General features: G+C 41.9%; 2 protein-coding genes across 2 annotated transcripts; both read left to right on the top strand.

The window, feature by feature from the left end:
* Positions 1-151: 151 nt before the first annotated feature.
* On the top strand, positions 152-5,443 carry LOC109632753 (multiple inositol polyphosphate phosphatase 1-like). The gene is made up of 5 exons (XM_069538018.1): positions 152-1,423; positions 1,494-1,688; positions 2,720-2,817; positions 3,274-3,404; positions 4,710-5,443. The coding sequence occupies exons 1-5, from the start codon at positions 835-837 to the stop codon at positions 5,092-5,094; spliced, it is 1,398 nt and encodes a 465-aa protein (XP_069394119.1). The 5' UTR covers positions 152-834; the 3' UTR covers positions 5,095-5,443.
* A 1,126-nt stretch (positions 5,444-6,569) lies between these two features.
* LOC109635483 (bifunctional 3'-phosphoadenosine 5'-phosphosulfate synthase 2-like) lies at positions 6,570-17,425 on the top strand. Its single transcript, XM_020096670.2, has 12 exons — positions 6,570-7,117; positions 9,389-9,503; positions 9,628-9,863; positions 9,991-10,129; positions 10,330-10,448; positions 12,932-13,045; positions 13,451-13,562; positions 14,199-14,404; positions 14,564-14,699; positions 15,550-15,818; positions 15,902-16,131; positions 16,519-17,425. Exons 1-12 carry the CDS (start codon positions 7,091-7,093, stop codon positions 16,658-16,660), a joined length of 1,845 nt encoding a protein of 614 aa, XP_019952229.1. The 5' UTR covers positions 6,570-7,090; the 3' UTR covers positions 16,661-17,425.
* Positions 17,426-17,580: the final 155 nt, after the last annotated feature.

Consider the following 17,580-nt stretch of genomic DNA (forward strand, 5'->3'; position numbering starts at 1 on the left):
TTTGGGTATTTAAAAGTAATTTATGTAAGCTGTTTCAGTTGCCTTATTGTGGAAGGTTGGTCAGTGAATTTGTGTATCCTGTCATCATAAGCAGTATATCTGTATGGGACTTTTATTGTGTGTGTGTGTGTGTGTGTGTGTACGCATGCTGGTCAGAAACCGAAAGTAAACAAGCTGTGAACTCCTCTGATGGAGTTCTTTGTCCAGCGTTGGTGGAAATAAGGCCGTTAAGTCAGTTCCCTCTTCTCAACTAATGTTTCAGTGGCTCGCCCACACAAATTACGTGACTTGCGAGAGATTTCATCACGCGGTGCACACACAAATTTTAAAAAATCACTAGTATGCTCATGCTAGCATTCTAGCGTTAGCACCAATGTGATGGGTTTATTTAAAGTCCACCCCCTTGCAGAAAAAATATTTTTAGAGTTTGAGACAAACAATGGAAAAATAAAATAAAATCATGTAAAGTGTAACACTAAAAAACATGTTTCCTGTTTCCAAAGCCAGAAACACTGTTACATGTGACATCACATAAACTGTCACATGGGACACCACAGACACTGTCACATGGGACACCACAGACACTGTCAGTTAAATGTGATATTAAAATTAATTTATCGATCATGATGATATGGCGCAAATGGGACTCTTTTGGCCAGTTTCCCATTTCGATAATGCAGCCCCGGTCAATGTTCAGAGTCCATCAGACTATTGTGTCACCCCCAGATACAGTTTGCTGCTGCTGCAATCCTCTGCACGGGTTGGTTGGACACACCCACGTGTTCGGTTTTGGTTCCGCACACGCTCAAACATCCCGGATTATCCGGCTGCATCATGCCGATCACTCCATGGAAACTCATTGTTGTTCATCTCATCACCGTAACTGGCTTTTCCTGCTGTTTTCGTAACGATGTGATTCCAGAGGATGATCCAAGAATCCCTGCGATCGCCAAATATTTCAGCACCAAAGGGAGGTACGAGGAAGTGAACCCGCATCTCATCGAGGACATACTCGCTGTCAACAGATCTGTGCTGCAGCCTCCATTTGCACAATGTCGCGAGATTCATGTGACGGCCATAATCAGACACGGCACCAGGTACCCGACGGTCAAAAACATCAAGAAGATGCAGAAGCTGTACGAGCTCGTCAAGAGCAGCGCCAACGGCAAAGAGAGCTGGCTGCGTGAGATCAAGAGCCAGTGGACGATGTGGTACACCGAGGACATGGACGGCAGGCTCGTCCAGAAAGGAGTGAGCGATCACAAGCATCTGGCCGTCAGGCTGTCAAAGCTCTTCCCCTCACTGGTTTCAGAGGAGAAGCTTCGAGGTGGATTCATCCAGTTCATCACCAGCTCAAAGCACAGATGTGTCAACAGCACCTTGTCCTTCAAGGCAGGACTGACAGAGCTGTGGGATATCAAAGGTAAGACCTGTCACTGTTTACCACTGAGATGTGTTTGCAATAACCTGTCTCATCTTTTGTCTCTCCTCAGATCAGGAGTTTGACCATGCAGTGAACGATGCGCTGATGAGGTTTTTTGACCAGTGCACCAGGTTTTTGGACGAGGTTGATAACAACCCCACAGCTTTGACAGAGTTGGACAAGTTCAAGCAGGGACCAGAGATGAGGAGGGTCCAGGAGAAGATTGCAGACCGACTTGGTGTCCCGTACAATTCCGTCACAGACGGTCAGTAATGGAGGAGGTGCCCAGGTCCTTTATTCAAGCGAAACACCAATCACATCAGTAAATACTTGTTCCAACAAAAATTTGTGATATGAAAGATGGGTTCCCTCACCTGTACACTACACTGGTATATGGTTTCCTGCAGGTTGTGGTCATTTGAAGAAACAGAGGTTTATGTGATCAGATTATCAAATTAATTAAGTATAATTAAATGGTGTTGGATCCAGATTTAGACACAGTGCTTCTGCACTAGACAGGGGCACAAAATGACATCATAATGCAGGACTGAGCGGATATTGATGTAGTTTCCAAAACAAATTAACATGTAATCAAATATAAATCCTGATATATTCATGGCAATCTATCCCTTTCGATGCGTATACAAGGGAGTAAAACATTTCCAATACTAATATACCTGGTGATAAATATTTTTTAAAAGTGGTACTAACTCCTTAAATGTTAAAAAACCCTTATGACAAAGACAGATAATATAATAATAATCATAATAATAATATGTAGTTCTGTTAGATGTTTATTCTGTAAATTAAAAGTTCACATATCAGCAGATATCAGTAAACATATTAAAAAGTGACATTTATGCATATTCAGCTGTCCTGCTGTGCACAAGGAAACATCCACAATCATACTCACAGTTCATTGAACGTAATGAATTGAAAGTGTACCACTTGATTTTGTACAAATGTATATTGTCCTCTCCAGAAACCTCCCAATGAATTAACATTTCAGTTCCACAATTAAGTGACCAGTCAAATTGCGCATTAGCAATAGATGTAGTCAATCATACGCAGAGCATCTCATTGGTCATATTTCACAGTGGGAATCTGCACGGTAGATGGAGCTGTTTTCCAATGTGAAACTATCAAAGCTCCCACATCAAGTTACTAATTTATTGAACTTCAGTCTGTGTTCAGTTCAGTACACCGTAGTGATGTTTCTTATGTTTGTTTTAAAGGGTGCCTGGCCTGTCTGATCTCACTACTTATTAACGTTTTTTTGAAACCTTTCTCCCACAGTCATGGCTGAAGCTGCCTTTTATATGTGTGCTTACGAGTTTGCCATCAAGACCGTCAACTCCCCTTGGTGTCGGCTCTTTGATGAGGTCGACGCAAAGGTACGGGACCTCTCAGTTATTAAATCCTTGTATATTTGACATTACTTGTGGGAAACCATGCCACCAGAGACACCTAGTAGAGTAAAAAATGTTAAATATATATTAAATCTAATTGTTTTTGTTTTTGGTAAACCTGAATTAAAATTGCTGAGCTTGAAATTTGGCTATAAATTGACTTCTATGTTAGTCCCGTACAGATTTGAATCTGCTTTCTTACTAAGTTAACGAAATAATCCTCCATTATCTTGTAGTAGCTAACGTACTCTCCAGTGTCCATTCACCGGGAAAACAAGTTGGCATTATACACGTCACAAAGAGAGTTTTGTGTCTTGTGTTACTATGTGAGTGCTCAGGTGACATGAAATCCTTAAGCAAAGACAGACTGACATATTAGTCCTAATATAAAGCCCCCTTCACACCCAGGCTAACACTAATTTGTGCTCTCTGCTTCAACAGGTTATGGAGTATGCAAATGATCTGAAGCAATTCTGGAAAAGAAGCTATGGTTATGATATTAACAGCAAGTCGAGCTGCACTCTCTTCCATGATGTATTCAGTCGACTGAACAAAGCTGCCAATGAGAACCAGTGAGTAAAACTTCACTTCTCTCCTTCATGAAAATAGATGGTTGTGTAAACCTGTAATGTATTAGCTGAAATTATCAATTGATCAACATTAAAGTAATCACCAATAATTTTGTAATTCAATCAAGAAACAACACCAAACCTACTCTGGTTCCATTCTCTCCCACGTGAGGATGTGCTGTTGTTCTCTGTTGATGTAAATGGAATACATTCGTGTTTTTAACTGTTACTTGGACAAAACAAGATACTGGTGCTGCTGTCAGAACTGTACTCAAGTTAGTACATCTTAAGAAATTTTGCTCTGGAGGGTCTGTGTGCGAGAACACAAATCTCAGAGTCAATTTCTATGGACATTTCCTGGATCTTTTGCTGCTCGTCCCCTAGTAAAATGTGCAGAGAATGTCCAAGGGAGCCCATGTGAGAATACAGCAGAAAAAAAGAATTCACAGCGAGTAAGTGGGTGTGTTAACGTTTATTGCATGTAGTGGACACAAAACTGGAAGAATATACATATCTCAGGGTGAAAAAGAGGAGTCATGCACATACAAGACATTCAAGATGTCAACTTGAAAAGACCACAATATTCAAAAGGAGACTGATGTGATGTTAATTAAACCACATGATTTCCAGAGCAGAATGTTGTTTGTCAAGTTACGTCCTGCATCCAGGCACCAGCCCTCACATCAAAATTCCTGTTGTGAAGGCTTCGGAGATCTTACCTTCAACTCTGTGACCATGTCATGAAAATGTTTTCAATATTGTCTGACATTTCATAGACTACAGAGAAAATAAAGATCCATCCATGATGAAAATAATCGGTATTTGCAGTCGTAATTATAAGTCAAGGTTTTTTAAAACTAGCGTTTATACATCGGCCTGTGTCCATCACGGGTGCCAAGAACTGGCCGGGACCTTCAGTACCCAAGCTTATCTGGACATGAAGGTTAAGCTGAGGGCGAGGCAAAATATAACTAACCCTAACTAAAGAGGAATGTGTAGAATGCACATCAGGGACCAACGTGGATCAGGGCCATGCGTTCATCAGCAGTCAGATGCCTTGTTTTGTCTAAAGATGTTTACTTTTTGATGATTAGAAAACCAAAAATCTAAATATTCCTCTATTCGAGAAGCAGGAGCCAGAGATTGTTTTGTGTTTTTACTAATCTTCAACACTAGGTATTGCAATATCTGCAATACCTAGTTCATGGTTTCAGGTTGAACTGAGTCTTGTGTAAACAATTATTGACATTTTCAAACGGAGCTCATTATGTGTTGGACCTGAGACTGATGTTGTATGTGTCATGTCAGGTCTGGCCAGCAGGTGACTGAAGCAGTGACAGTGCAGGTCGGTCATGCAGAGACCCTCCTGCCACTGCTCACCCTGCTGGGCTTCTTCAAGGACAGTGAAGCCCTGACATCTACCAACTACGCCACTCAGACCGAACGCTCTTTCCGTACCAGCCACATGTTGCCATATGCAGCTAACTTACTGCTGGTGCTGTACGACTGTGGGGGAGGCGACTTGAGACTTCAGCCACTGCTTAACGAGAAGCCTGTGACCTTCCCCGGTTTGACTGAGCAGCAGGCCTCCATGCCGCTCTATCAAGACGTCAAAGCGCACTACAGAGAACTGATCCAAGGCTGTGACTTTGAGACAGAGTGTCAGCTGTTTAAGAATCCTGCTGAACTTTAGGCTGACAGGATGGAACCTGTAAAAAAAGCATTATAATGGCTTGATTGTGTTTTATCTGCAAGTGGAGTGAATATTGTGTGTCTCTCAGGCTGGATGTAAATTATGAACATATAACTTTTGGCCAAAGAAGCATTTTTCTTTCCTGTGTCAGAAGCATAAGAAAAAGCAGATTAACTGACTGACCCCATGATGCCAGCCTCGGACTTTGATTTCAGGTTCAACCTGTACTGATCCATTATTACAATTGCAGTACTGCCTATTTTTGCAAGTGTTCTTTCCATTGTTGCACAATTTGGAGCAGAAATTAAAGTTTTTACAGTGAACATATTTTATATGTTCTGGGTATAAATTGTCTAAATCTGTATTCATCACTGTGCTATTTTCCTGTTCTTAAAGAAGCAACCATAGCATTTCCTGAACAGAAGAATCATACTCATTCAATCTTTGTGGTGAAACGTATTTTGCGGGGCTGTTTCTGGCAGTTTCGGTGTCCTGGTTAAGACATCCACAGCTTACTGTGCTCGCTACTGTAGGTTCAAATTAAAATTAGTGACGTTTGAGTTTTTTTGACTAAGGAAACACTGGGTTAAATATAAGCCTGATGTGAACAAGAGAAAACTAATATTTGCGAAAAAGTAGAGCAGCTATTTATACAGCCAGCAGGGATTATTAGACTGGCCTAAGGTGTGCAAGTAACTAGCAGGCTGGAAGAAAGAAAAAACCACACCCCAAAGAAGTTTGACGTTACGCTGCAGGCTTTGGCGCACAAAACGCTCACTTCTGCAGCTCCAGTGTTTAGTCACACTTTCTTATAATAGACAATTTCACAATATAACTACATGTAGAGATCTGGAAGACAACCTTCACACCAACAGACACAGTACCACTTTCCAGTACAGCACCCTTTAGTTAACTAATGGCTCTATTCATTGTTAATATCCAATTATTTATAGATTCATATCAGTAGAAAGAACACTATGTGTTGTCCAAAATCCTTTTAGTGACTTATAAACATTTACAACGGCAGGCCACAGGGATTCAAACCCTTTATTAAGGACTTACTGTCCCTTGACTGCCGACCTAACAGCTTATTCACTTGTAAATGAGTTCCAACTATGAATGATACGCAGGGTGAGGGATGGGGTTTGAGTTTTTCAACAACCCACCAGTTATTCTTATGAACTTAATATCAGCCACGTGTGGATGTTATTTATCTTATGAATCTCTTGGTTATTACTGTTCCACAAAGCTGCTATGAAAACCATTAAAAACTGGTAAAATACCAGTGAGTGTTTGAAATGTAGACTCTCTGTGAGAGGGCAGATTCATTATCAACACGAATAATTAGAGTTGTTTTAATGTTGATGTAAAACCACGTTCAATGAGACAGTGCTGCCCTTGAACCTTCACCTGTTAACCTGTGAAGCTAACTTCATGGAGCTAACCGGACAGTTAGCATAACGTCGGTGGCTTCACACCAGCTAACGTGTTCCTAACGACTCGGCTCACCGGAGCTGTGACACTGACCGGCGGGGAGGGACCGGAGCGACTCTCACTTCGGGGGAAGTGCTCCCGTGTTGACGCGTGTGGGTTTATCACTGTGCGGGAAACTGGGGACGTTCCGCTCAACCTCCGACCCAGTCCCCTTGAGGTGCCCGGCCCCCGTCGAGTTGTTACGCTCGAGTATTGGTTCGTATCCGGCACGGTATGCAGAATTGCGGAGGTCAGAGGAGGAGGAGAGGAGGAGGTGGAGAAGGAGGAGGAGGGAGGCCGGGCCAGGCCAGCGGAATGCTACGTGTCTTGGAAGTCGCTATATAAACCCCGCCGTCCTACTCCGATTAGCCCCCAAAAAGTTTTTGGAGGTTAGACCCGGTGAGAGCGGCAGACACCACCACCACCGGCAGCACACCCCCCTCCAGCCTCCGTGCCAAGGCCCGTGTGAGTGCGTGAAGCCCCCCGGTGTTCAGGAGCCCGTCGGCGGAGTCAACAACGCGAAATGTCCGGAGTGAAGAAGCTTCGCACGGTGAGTGGATCCGGAGACAAGACGAGGAGCGAAGTGTCACGAGAGCAGCGACTCGGGTGTTTTTTTAAATGTCCTGTTGTCACATCAGGGTCGAGTGAATAATCTGTGTTCGACCGTGTTCCTGTAATGTCCAGCGAGAAGGACACTTTGTGTTGCTTTCTTCAAAAGCTCAATTTTCTCCAACGCCATGTTCACTTTTCTTCGCAGCCCCTGGTGGGACGGTTCCACTCAGTCCTCTGAATAGGCCGGTTGTTACCTTCATGTCCATGTCTGTCATTCACGACACAGGCTGCTCTGTGAGATGAGATGGTGCTGCACAGGAATGCTGTGACAAAGCGAGAATGAGAAAGAAGAAATCTGTCATTTGTCATTGTTGGAAAAATGCTGACCCTCACTTTTTACTTTTGAAGCCTAATCAAACACCTTTGGGTTTCTGTCGATGGCTCCACGATGAATTCAAATGCGTAAACTAGTCACTAGATTATTTCAGACAATGATAGACTAATTGATGTTGGGAATAATCCTTAGTGGCAGCCCTGTAATCAACTGTAATTTAATCCACGAGGATTGTTTGATTCCCCAAAGTGTCTGTGTTGCTTTGACCCAAACTCCTCGACTGTTTCCACGATGGAGTTGAGAAGTTTCAGGACGCCTCATCATCAAAGTTTTATCTGTGATTTGTGAAAAGGGGATGTAGGCTGAACTGGGAGCCAGAGGGAAGTTTCACAAGGTCCTCCAGATGAATAACATGAGTTTACAGCACATTTCTTACACAGGACTTCAGCTAAAGGTGCTTTTCAACTTGACAAACGACTGAAAGATGTAAAGTATGGGAGTTTAAAGGGGGGGGGGGGGGGGGGGGGGGGGGGAGTCTTGGTGTTGAAGGTGTCTTCTGTGTTTGTCCACACTATGTCCACAGAAAAGTGTGTTTGCGGTAGGCTGTGTCTCATTGGATTCATCATCAAATAGAATATTCTTTAATATTTACTGGCTGTGTGTATAAGCTACATGAATATCAGAGGAGGAAGTATGTATATTTACAGCCTTCTGTGGCAGTGACTGTCACGCATATCTGATGTAAAACCTTTCAACTCATCGATTTTTACTTTTTCTGTAATCCCTGCCATTTTATTGATCCCCTCTCCTCCTTCACTAGGTTGTAAAACATAAAGTACAAGTTAATGTGGTGATTTTCCCAGAGACACACTTTTATGTGTGATGTGTCAACGTCATGGAGTTTTACAGAGATGACATTGAATATGCAAAATATTTTTTTAAATGGTGCCACTGGATGGATAGAGGGGAAAAAAGGAGAGTGGGTGCAGAGGTCGAACCTGTGGGCATGAGGAGCCGTGCCACATCATCGCTGGGCTGCAGGCAGCACACTGGACACATTGTGCAGTCAGTCCTCTCCCTCCCTCCATCCCTGCCATGCCTCCCTTCTCTACCCCTCCCCAGTGGAAGTCAATACTGCCCCATTCATCCACAGCCCTGCCTCACATAGTCACCATAGTCCTGCCATGATTAACTAGCTCCAAGTCATGTGTTGGTTTGCATGAAGCTGCATTGAATCTTGTCTGTAAGTGAAATCTTGCAGGATGAAGGACTGAAGATGGATGGATGATGTCTTAATAAGCAATGACAATATTTATTGTCAATACAGGATTCATTTCAGTCACAGTGGCCACTTGTCATTAGTCGTCACATCGAGCTGCTCTATTGGGCAAATATATCAAATGTATCTAAACCTTGGCTCATCTCGCCAACACTGTTGTTGTGTCTTCTCATATCTCTCTGTGTCTGAAGTGTGCCCTGTTGCAGATATATGTTCTTTATCTTCCTAACGCAACCTTGGGTCCTACAAATACTGCTGTCTAGAGAAAAGGGGACTCTGTATCGTAACACAAATATGTGGTGGGTTTAAATAATCTTCCTCTGGCTTCAGTCTTTGTCGTCCTGGGTTAGAGAGGCACAAAAAAAAAGGACAATGCGTTCTAAGTGAAAGGGAATAAAACTATATCAACAAAATACATTTTAATACATTTCATAACATTAACAATTCAAATGGTGTCAGGTCTGAAGCTACCGTCTCCGTCTCGCACAGATGTGACCACACACTCTGCAAGTATGTAGATGTAGCACAGTGATATTATTTATTGCTGCAGCTCAATTATTATTTGCCTGTTTTCTCTGTCAGGCTATCTGTAATATTTGTAAAGACCCAGGACCACGTGTGTTTGCCTCTGTCTGAGCCTTGTTCTTCTGTTTCAGGATCTCAACAGGTCAACCAACGTGGTGTACCAGGCCCACCATGTCAGTCGGAGCAAGAGGGGGCAGGTTGTGGGCACCAGGGGAGGCTTCAGAGGCTGCACCATCTGGCTCACCGGTAAATCTCCATAGTCTTATATGAAACCCACCCAAATAAACTGGATAAGGTTTAATCTGATATGTGTTATTTAAAACACACTGCAAACCATCACGCTTATGTCTTTATTGCATTTTCCCACTAGGTTTGTCTGGTGCAGGGAAGACCACCATCAGCTTTGCCCTGGAAGAGTATCTCGTGTCCCACGCTATCCCATGCTACTCGCTGGACGGAGACAACATACGCCATGGCCTGAACAAAAATCTGGGCTTCTCCGCTGAAGACCGCGAGGAAAACATCCGCCGCGTTGCCGAGGTGGCCAAATTATTTGCGGACGCTGGACTTGTTTGCATCACCAGTTTCATCTCTCCTTTTGCCAAGGTCAGAAACCCTCAAGAGTTACCGTCATGCGATGGTGCATACAAAATATCCAAAGTATCAGCAGTCTCAAATCAAACACTTGACTTTGTATTCATTTTAAATATAAGATCTATTTTCTCATTCTCAGGATCGTGCTGAGGCGCGGAAGATCCATGCGAGTGCCGGGCTACCCTTTTTCGAGGTATTCATCCACGCTTCGCTTGAGGTGTGTGAGAGCAGGGATGTAAAAGGTCTTTACAAGAAGGCTCGTGCTGGAGAAATTAAAGGTTTGTGTGATTGTTGCTTGTGTAAACGTTCTCACAGTTTTTAATATGCTACCACTTAATGAGCAAGTAATGAGATGCCAAGCACTTTCGACAAACATCCAGGATCTCTCTCTTCATGATGTGGTTTATGTTGTGTCTCATACAAATGAGTATGGATTTGTCATTGAAAGTTCTTTCCATGGTTTTACATGTGTTGTTAGGTTTCACTGGGATCGATTCAGATTATGAGCGGCCTGAGGCACCAGAGCTCGTATTGAAAACCGGAGAGCTCTCAGTGAACGAGTGCCTCCACCATGTGTTGGAGCTGCTCAGGGACCAGGTGGGTGACAAGACAAGACGGTCAGAAAAAACACCAGCAAAATTTGTCGACATTTGTAAATAACGAAATGACTTTCTGCACTGCACTTACTGTCACAAACAAGTAACATCTCTAGACAATGTATTATTCTGGCTTTTGTAAAAGAAGTTCTGTCAATATCAAATGCGAATAGCTGTCGGGGGTTGGCACTCAGAGTAATACATCCTCATTAAAATCTTCTTTTTGCTGCTTGAAACAAAGCAGGTTCACTGTAGTCTAGGACGGGCTGTGGTGGCTGGCCTTTTCAAACCAAACAGTGATTGTAGATTGTGAATGTGCACAAGATCGTTTTGTTTGTTGTCAACCATAGATCTTCCATTCCCAACTTGAAGACTTTCACAACAAATGTGAGAAGTTTCTATGAAATAACCAGACTCAGACAACATCGTGGGAACAATGAGATGATTTTTAGTTACTCACTTCAAGTGATTCAAAGTGGTGATGGTGGATCATTTCAGCAGAAAGAATGAATCAGCCGGGAAAAGGAACCACACACGCTCACTCAGCACTTTTCTAGGAGGCCCTAAGTTAAGCTGGGCAGATGTCCTCATCTCTTTGTGGCTCGGATTCCACAAAATGTTGGAAACTTTCCTCTGAGAATCTGCTCCATGTTGGCATGACAACATTCACACTGCTAGTCTGCTCTCCTACCCAATGACTGTAGACAAAGATGGACGACGCGTCTCTGCTTGATGACATCATATATGATATAGATAGACCAAACACGAGTCAGGCTCAGCTGTCATTCATAATGTGTCACCCCATTTTTTTTTATAGCATCAAATAATTAATTACAAGCAAGCATATTGGAAAACTGAACACTCAAGCACACACCACATTCAAGATGTTCCAGCATGGGTGGATGAGTCTACCACCGAACGAGTTGCAGAGGCTATTCAAAACATAATGGAGAAAGTGTGGTGGAAAGACCCATATTGACAATAACAAAGCTATGTACCGGCCATACAAATACATTTGCAGGTTAAAAATAAGTGCTGCCATGCCTCAAACTTTGCTTTGCTTAGAAAGTAAAAGGTTACATAGCACATAACCTTAAAGTGACTCATATTAAAAGTTAAACATTGCTGTGACAACTCAAAGATTCTGTCTGAATTCAGCCTCATGTAACCTACAGCTGTAAAGATGGCCATTTGTTTTTGGTTTAAATAAGGCCCAGAGGCAAACTGTCAGTTTCTCTCACATACATTTCCATGAGGTTGAATAATTTCCACACGTCTCCCCCCGACACACCCCAGCAGCTTTGATTGGGAGGTAGAAAGCAAACTAAACTATGCATTAAATAATCCACAGAAAATTAAAAATGTTACTGTTGGTCCTGTAAAAAATAAAAGAAGTGTATGAAGTTTGGTTTGTGGAAGGAGGGCAACAGGGATTATTAGTATCTTTGAGGAGAAATCTGGTGAAAAGAATAAAGGCTGATGAGCAGTGCAGAAAGTTAACATTGTCATCACCATATCTGAGCTGTCCTTGCTAAATGAGCATTTGATATCACCAAGTCACAGTGGTCGCTTTATTGGACAAATATATCTAAACCTTGGCCTGTCTCGCCAAAACCATTCTTGTGTCTTTACTATTTGTCTCTTAAGATTCAGAGTCAACCTTGGGTATTGTGAATACTGCAATAGAGAAAAGGGGACTGTGCAATATAACACAAATATTTGGTGGATTTAGATAATCTTCCTCTGACCTCACTCTATGTTCTGTCATCATTGGTTAGAGAGACCCTAAATAAGATAATGCATAATAACTGACAAATAGAAACTAAAAACAAAAGTAAATTAACAAAATAGACTCAAACGATTAAAATGTCCATACGAGCCTCAAACTGTTCCAGTCACATATAAGCTTTCTCATCTTTTAATAGAGACAGATTAAGATCTGTGGCCACTGATTTACTTGGTCTGATAGAAAATGAGCTAATCTGATGAAGTGATACAAAAATGAGTGCAGCCTTTGACATCGTAAGATTTCATTTGGGCTTTTAGCACTCATCAAACTTGATTCTACTAAAGTAACCAAAGTAGAAAGTTCAATAGGTTTATTCTCCTCTGATCCAGCAAGCCCTTGGATCTGAAGCCAGAGGATGCATCTGCTACAGAACAGGTCTAACCTGTAACTAAATTGCTCTGTGTACGTAGTATCTGTTCTTGCTTGTCTGCGTAAAATAACTCAACGCATGAATGGATTTCCAGCAAACCTGGTGAGAGTATTACCTTGGGAGTCTTCTCCAGATGCTTTCTTATTGAGATGTTTGTCAAAGGCCACAGTCAACAAGATTTGCTTTTCCAGATTTAGTTTGAGATTAAATCAAGTCAAGATTGTTATGACCTGTTTTTACTTTTTTTCTCCACGTTTCATTAACTAAAAGATGAATAAAGAAATTAATCATCAGATTAATATTCCCTTTTTCTCCCTGTACATAGAGCATTGTACCAAACGAGATCATGGAGGAGGTGAATGAACTGTTTGTTACGGAGAACAAGCTGAATCTTGCTGTGGCTGATGCAAACACGCTCCCCACCATCAGTATCACCAAGGTAACACACCACTCCAGCCTGTAGGCTTCTTTTTTTATCACACTGCAAATGGACAAGGGGGTCAATACTGAACATGGCTCATGATGAGACCATAAACACTCCCCACCTTTTGGACCCTGTGTTCTAATGAACTGCTCTGACTTCCCTGGACACTCATAAAGACATAAAAGCCTGCCGCCCATACAGCAGACCCACACTCACACAATGAGTGTCTACTCAAATCACTCTCCAGGCCAGTTCTCTGGAGGTGAAAGAGGATTTCCACCAAAAGTTTTATTGTGTCCCGAAATTTAGATTGAGATGCCAATTTAAGACTTCTTGTGATATGCTTTTTAAATGTTGTTGAAGTAATTTCAGTATCCTCTTCCTGTCGGTGATGGCTGAGTTTTTATTCTATGTCCACAGCTGGATCTGCAGTGGGTGCAGGTTTTGGCTGAGGGCTGGGCCAGTCCTCTGAAAGGCTTTATGAGAGAGAGAGAGTTCCTCCAGGTCCTACACTTTGGAAACCTGTTGGATGGTAAGAGAACACTAAATATTTACTCCTGGTTTACAAGGGGGGGTTGAACGTTGGTCCCTTTTATTCCAGGAACCAAAGGGAAATTATCCAGTTTATTTTGATGACAAGCGTGTGAATAAATGAAAGTATAATTGATTAGTGTATTTTTATGCCTATTGAATGTTTCATCCCAGGGATTATATGACAAACAGACTTCTCCCATCAATTAGAAAATCAAATAATTTCTGCCAACAGGTTTGTATTTGTGTACCTAAAACAAACAGTAGACTGTGAAATGTGTCGCTTCAAGAAATATAGCTAAAAGCTTCCACCTAGTCTTCAGTGTGAAGGGAGTGTTTGAACAATTCCTTTTAATTTTTTTAGCTGACCGTTAATATCTTGTTCATTAATTCTATAATTTTTCAGTTTTTTTTCAGTTAACCATTCCCCCCGACAATCTTACCCAGTAACCCCTGGCAACTGTAATCCCTGGAGTAAAAGCACTCCTGTTTGGGAATCCTCATCCTCACACATAAATTATACATCCTAGTTATTTTAGTGATGTTAATCGTAATTATTTTCTGTGTAAATAACATATCAGACATCATGTTTGCATCAGTTCACTGGTTGAGATCTTTGCATCCTCTTCTGTCTTAGGTGGGACCATCAACTTGTCCGTCCCCATCGTGCTGCCCGTCAGCACTGAGGTCAAGCAGGAGCTGGACGGCTGTGCGGCAGTCGCTCTGGAGTACCAGGGCTCGCGAGTGGCTATTCTCAGGAACCCAGAGTTCTACATACATCGCAAGGAGGAACGCTGTGCCAGACAGTGGGGCACCACTTGTCCACAGCACCCGTACATTAAGGTAATAAGACATTCATCACATGTCTTTGACGCACACAGTTTTAATTTCAATACCATTGTTTTCTTTTGTCAATAATCAACTCTAAACAAAACTAATTGTTATTACAGCATAATATTTGAGTCAGTAAAATAAATGTTCCCTGTTGATCATCTTGTGCAGATGGTTATGGAGGGAGGTGATTGGCTGGTGGGCGGAGACCTGGAGGTGATGGAGCGAATCAAATGGAACGATGGACTCGACCAGTACCGACTTACTCCTCAGGAGCTCAAGCAGAGGTTCAAAGACATGAAAGCAGGTTAGAAACTATATTACTCACAAAACTACATGATGATAATGATTAGAGAACAAAATGACATAGAATTTGTGTGAGTCACTAAAGATGTGACACATATAATTAAAACATCACAGCGAGGGAAAACGTTAATACACCATAACATGAAAGCAACATTTTGAGCAGTTAACCATTTGTCTTTCAGAAGAACTTGACAAAAGGACCAGATGAAATAATAAAATGGTAAATTTAAAGCTGCATGCTGCTGTTTGTGATTCATGCTCAGTGGAGACAGTATCTCACTGAACCATAAAGTCCCACTCACCCTTTGACTTTGACATGAATGCTGTGGTCAAGATTGTGTCATTTATGTATCTGCACAGTGCAATGAGTATTTTGGTTGTTTTTGTTTTGCAGTACTCTGTGGTGCTCCTGGGTTTTGGTACTGGTGCAAGCATGTTGTGATGAGCACTGAACGGATTCACCTCACAATATTTATGCTAATTATCTGTATGATAAGTCTAGAACCAACAATATCCTTCACTCTATACTTTCCATCTTCCTGAACCTGTGTGTATCAGTTTCTACTAAGGAACTAAATGGTTCAAAAATGCTTCAAAAACATAAACTTTGTTTATTGTTAAAATAGTGACTTGTTTGAGGCAAACGCTCCTCAAACAAGAAAGTAATGATGCCACATTTATTCAACTCTATAAAGTCTATTTGAGTTACGTGAAAGGCATGACGAGCATGTTTGCTGTGACACGTTTTAAAATGCATCAACCATGTCATGTTCAACGGTTCAAATACTGTAACACTGCTGCTATCACTGGTTTTGATCTGAAGTTTATTTTGTACATGTTTTTCTCCGTAGATGCCATATTTGCATTCCAGCTGCGCAACCCCGTCCACAACGGTCACGCCCTTCTGATGCAGGACACCAAGCGCCGTCTGCTTGAGCGAGGATACAAGAACCCAGTCCTCTTACTGCACCCGCTGGGCGGCTGGACCAAAGATGACGACGTGCCTCTGGAGTGGCGCATGAAGCAGCATGCTGCTGTGTTGGAGGAGGGAGTTCTGGACCCAGCAAACACCATTGTTGCCATCTTCCCCTCACCTATGATGTACGCTGGACCCACAGAGGTGAGGGGCTCTGTTGCAGTAACATACTGTCTCAGAGGTATGCGACTGAATATTAACCTGCATGTCTTCCAATTGTTCAACAGGTGCAGTGGCACTGCAGATCCAGAATGATCGCAGGGGCAAACTTTTACATTGTCGGCCGGGACCCTGCAGGCATGCCTCACCCAGAGACTAAACAGGACCTTTATGAACCCACCCATGGAAGCAAGGTCCTCACCATGGCCCCGGGCCTCACCTCTGTGGAGATCATCCCCTTCAGGGTTGCCGCCTACAACAAGACTAACAAAGCTATGGACTTTTACGACAAAGAGCGGTGAGTGACAAAAGATATGCACGTCACTATCGATTTTAAGAGCTGCTACTTTATTTTAATCAGTCATTTTCTTAAACTAGTAATTAAAAATTGTCCCCTCTTTTTGATTTCCTGTGGAATTTGGACACAGCATTGCATAACATCCTCCTACACACATTTGTAGACACAAATCTTTTCAACCAACACATGAATTTCATGAAACTGTGAACCATCTATGACTCCACATCCTGTCCCAGCCGATTGTAGTATAAATCCCTCTTTTGATATTTCCTGTTTGGCCTCATCAATACTGTGAAATTTGTAAATATTGTAATATCTGAAGACTCCACAATGCTTCTCATATCGTGCCTCTCTGACCCTCTCTCTTCATGCTTCCTCGTCTCTTAGACACGCTGAGTTCGAGTTCATCTCTGGAACCAAGATGAGGAACTTGGCTCGCAGCGGAGAGAACCCTCCCGAAGGTTTCATGGCCCCCAAGGCCTGGAAGGTGTTGGTGGAATACTATACCTCTCTTCAAAAGGACAAGTAATCCCCACAAGGTTTAGATCACCAGTCAGAGGTAGTATTCAATAAAACCATGCAGTTAGATTTGTTTTTAAAGGAAATTAAATATGAATTTCATCCTTCCTCTTAGGAGTGTTTTAGATTCTTCTTTTATCCTTCTTTTATTTAGAGAGACAAATCTAGATTGCTATGAATAATAAGTAATTTTGACTGGAGTGGGTGTTCAGGTAAAGCACTACATTTATACATTCCTATAGAACTATGTGATTGATAATCCCATTGTATGTTTAAAATATGCATATTAACTTAAAACTATGTATTTTGATAAATTAAAAGTTAACTTGAGATTTTTTTTTTTGAAGTTTAGAAGCAAATCCCAAGACATGGAAATCATTTTTTAATATTTAAATCTGAAGAACGCATGATATGTAGACTTCACTTGTTTACATCATTTTATGTTACAGTCTGTCAAGCTTTTAACTCAGTGGAAGTCACATGGAGTTTTGGTCACGACCTACGGTGCTTTTATATTATACGTGTACGAATGTTAATCAAGTCATCCTCTCAATGTTTCATATTGTTGTGAAACACGACATTGATGTTTTTATAATGTGAAAGTGCCTTTCTCTCAAATGTCAACATTATAAGTGAAGACTTGTTTGAAATGCCTCTTGAGATTTTTGTGATGTTATGAATTGGGCTTGTGCATTCATGTAAGAAAGACCAGATTTGGGAAATTTAAATAAGTATATAAAATGCAGTAATAAAGAAAATAACTTTGTGTACTGTATGCTGGAGCAGGAATGTTTTTTTTTCTCTGTGACATCTGTTCAGATATTTATTGCAGTGCTACTGGTTGTGCAACATTGACTTCTGCCTGTACAAGGTGGGTGTTATCAATTTACGGTGAAAGGCTGAAGTCGACTGGGCAGTGTCACTGTGTGT

Source organism: Paralichthys olivaceus, chromosome 14 (assembly GCF_024713975.1).
Source record: "Paralichthys olivaceus isolate ysfri-2021 chromosome 14, ASM2471397v2, whole genome shotgun sequence".
In the NCBI taxonomy this organism is placed as follows: Eukaryota; Metazoa; Chordata; class Actinopteri; order Pleuronectiformes; family Paralichthyidae; genus Paralichthys; species Paralichthys olivaceus.

Excerpts from the sequence above, each read along its gene's own strand:
- LOC109635483 (XM_020096670.2), top strand. The coding sequence starts at position 7,091 with ATGTCCGGAGTGAAGAAGCTTCGCACG. Across the intron at positions 9,864-9,990 it reads TCATCTCTCCTTTTGCCAAG|GATCGTGCTGAGGCGCGGAA; the intron begins GTCAGAAACCCT and ends TCTCATTCTCAG. Across the intron at positions 14,405-14,563 it reads CACAGCACCCGTACATTAAG|ATGGTTATGGAGGGAGGTGA; the intron begins GTAATAAGACAT and ends CATCTTGTGCAG.
- LOC109632753 (XM_069538018.1), top strand. The coding sequence starts at position 835 with ATGCCGATCACTCCATGGAAACTCATTGTTGTTCATCTCATCACCGTA. Across the intron at positions 1,424-1,493 it reads AGAGCTGTGGGATATCAAAG|ATCAGGAGTTTGACCATGCA; the intron begins GTAAGACCTGTC and ends GTCTCTCCTCAG. Across the intron at positions 3,405-4,709 it reads AAAGCTGCCAATGAGAACCA|GTCTGGCCAGCAGGTGACTG; the intron begins GTGAGTAAAACT and ends GTGTCATGTCAG.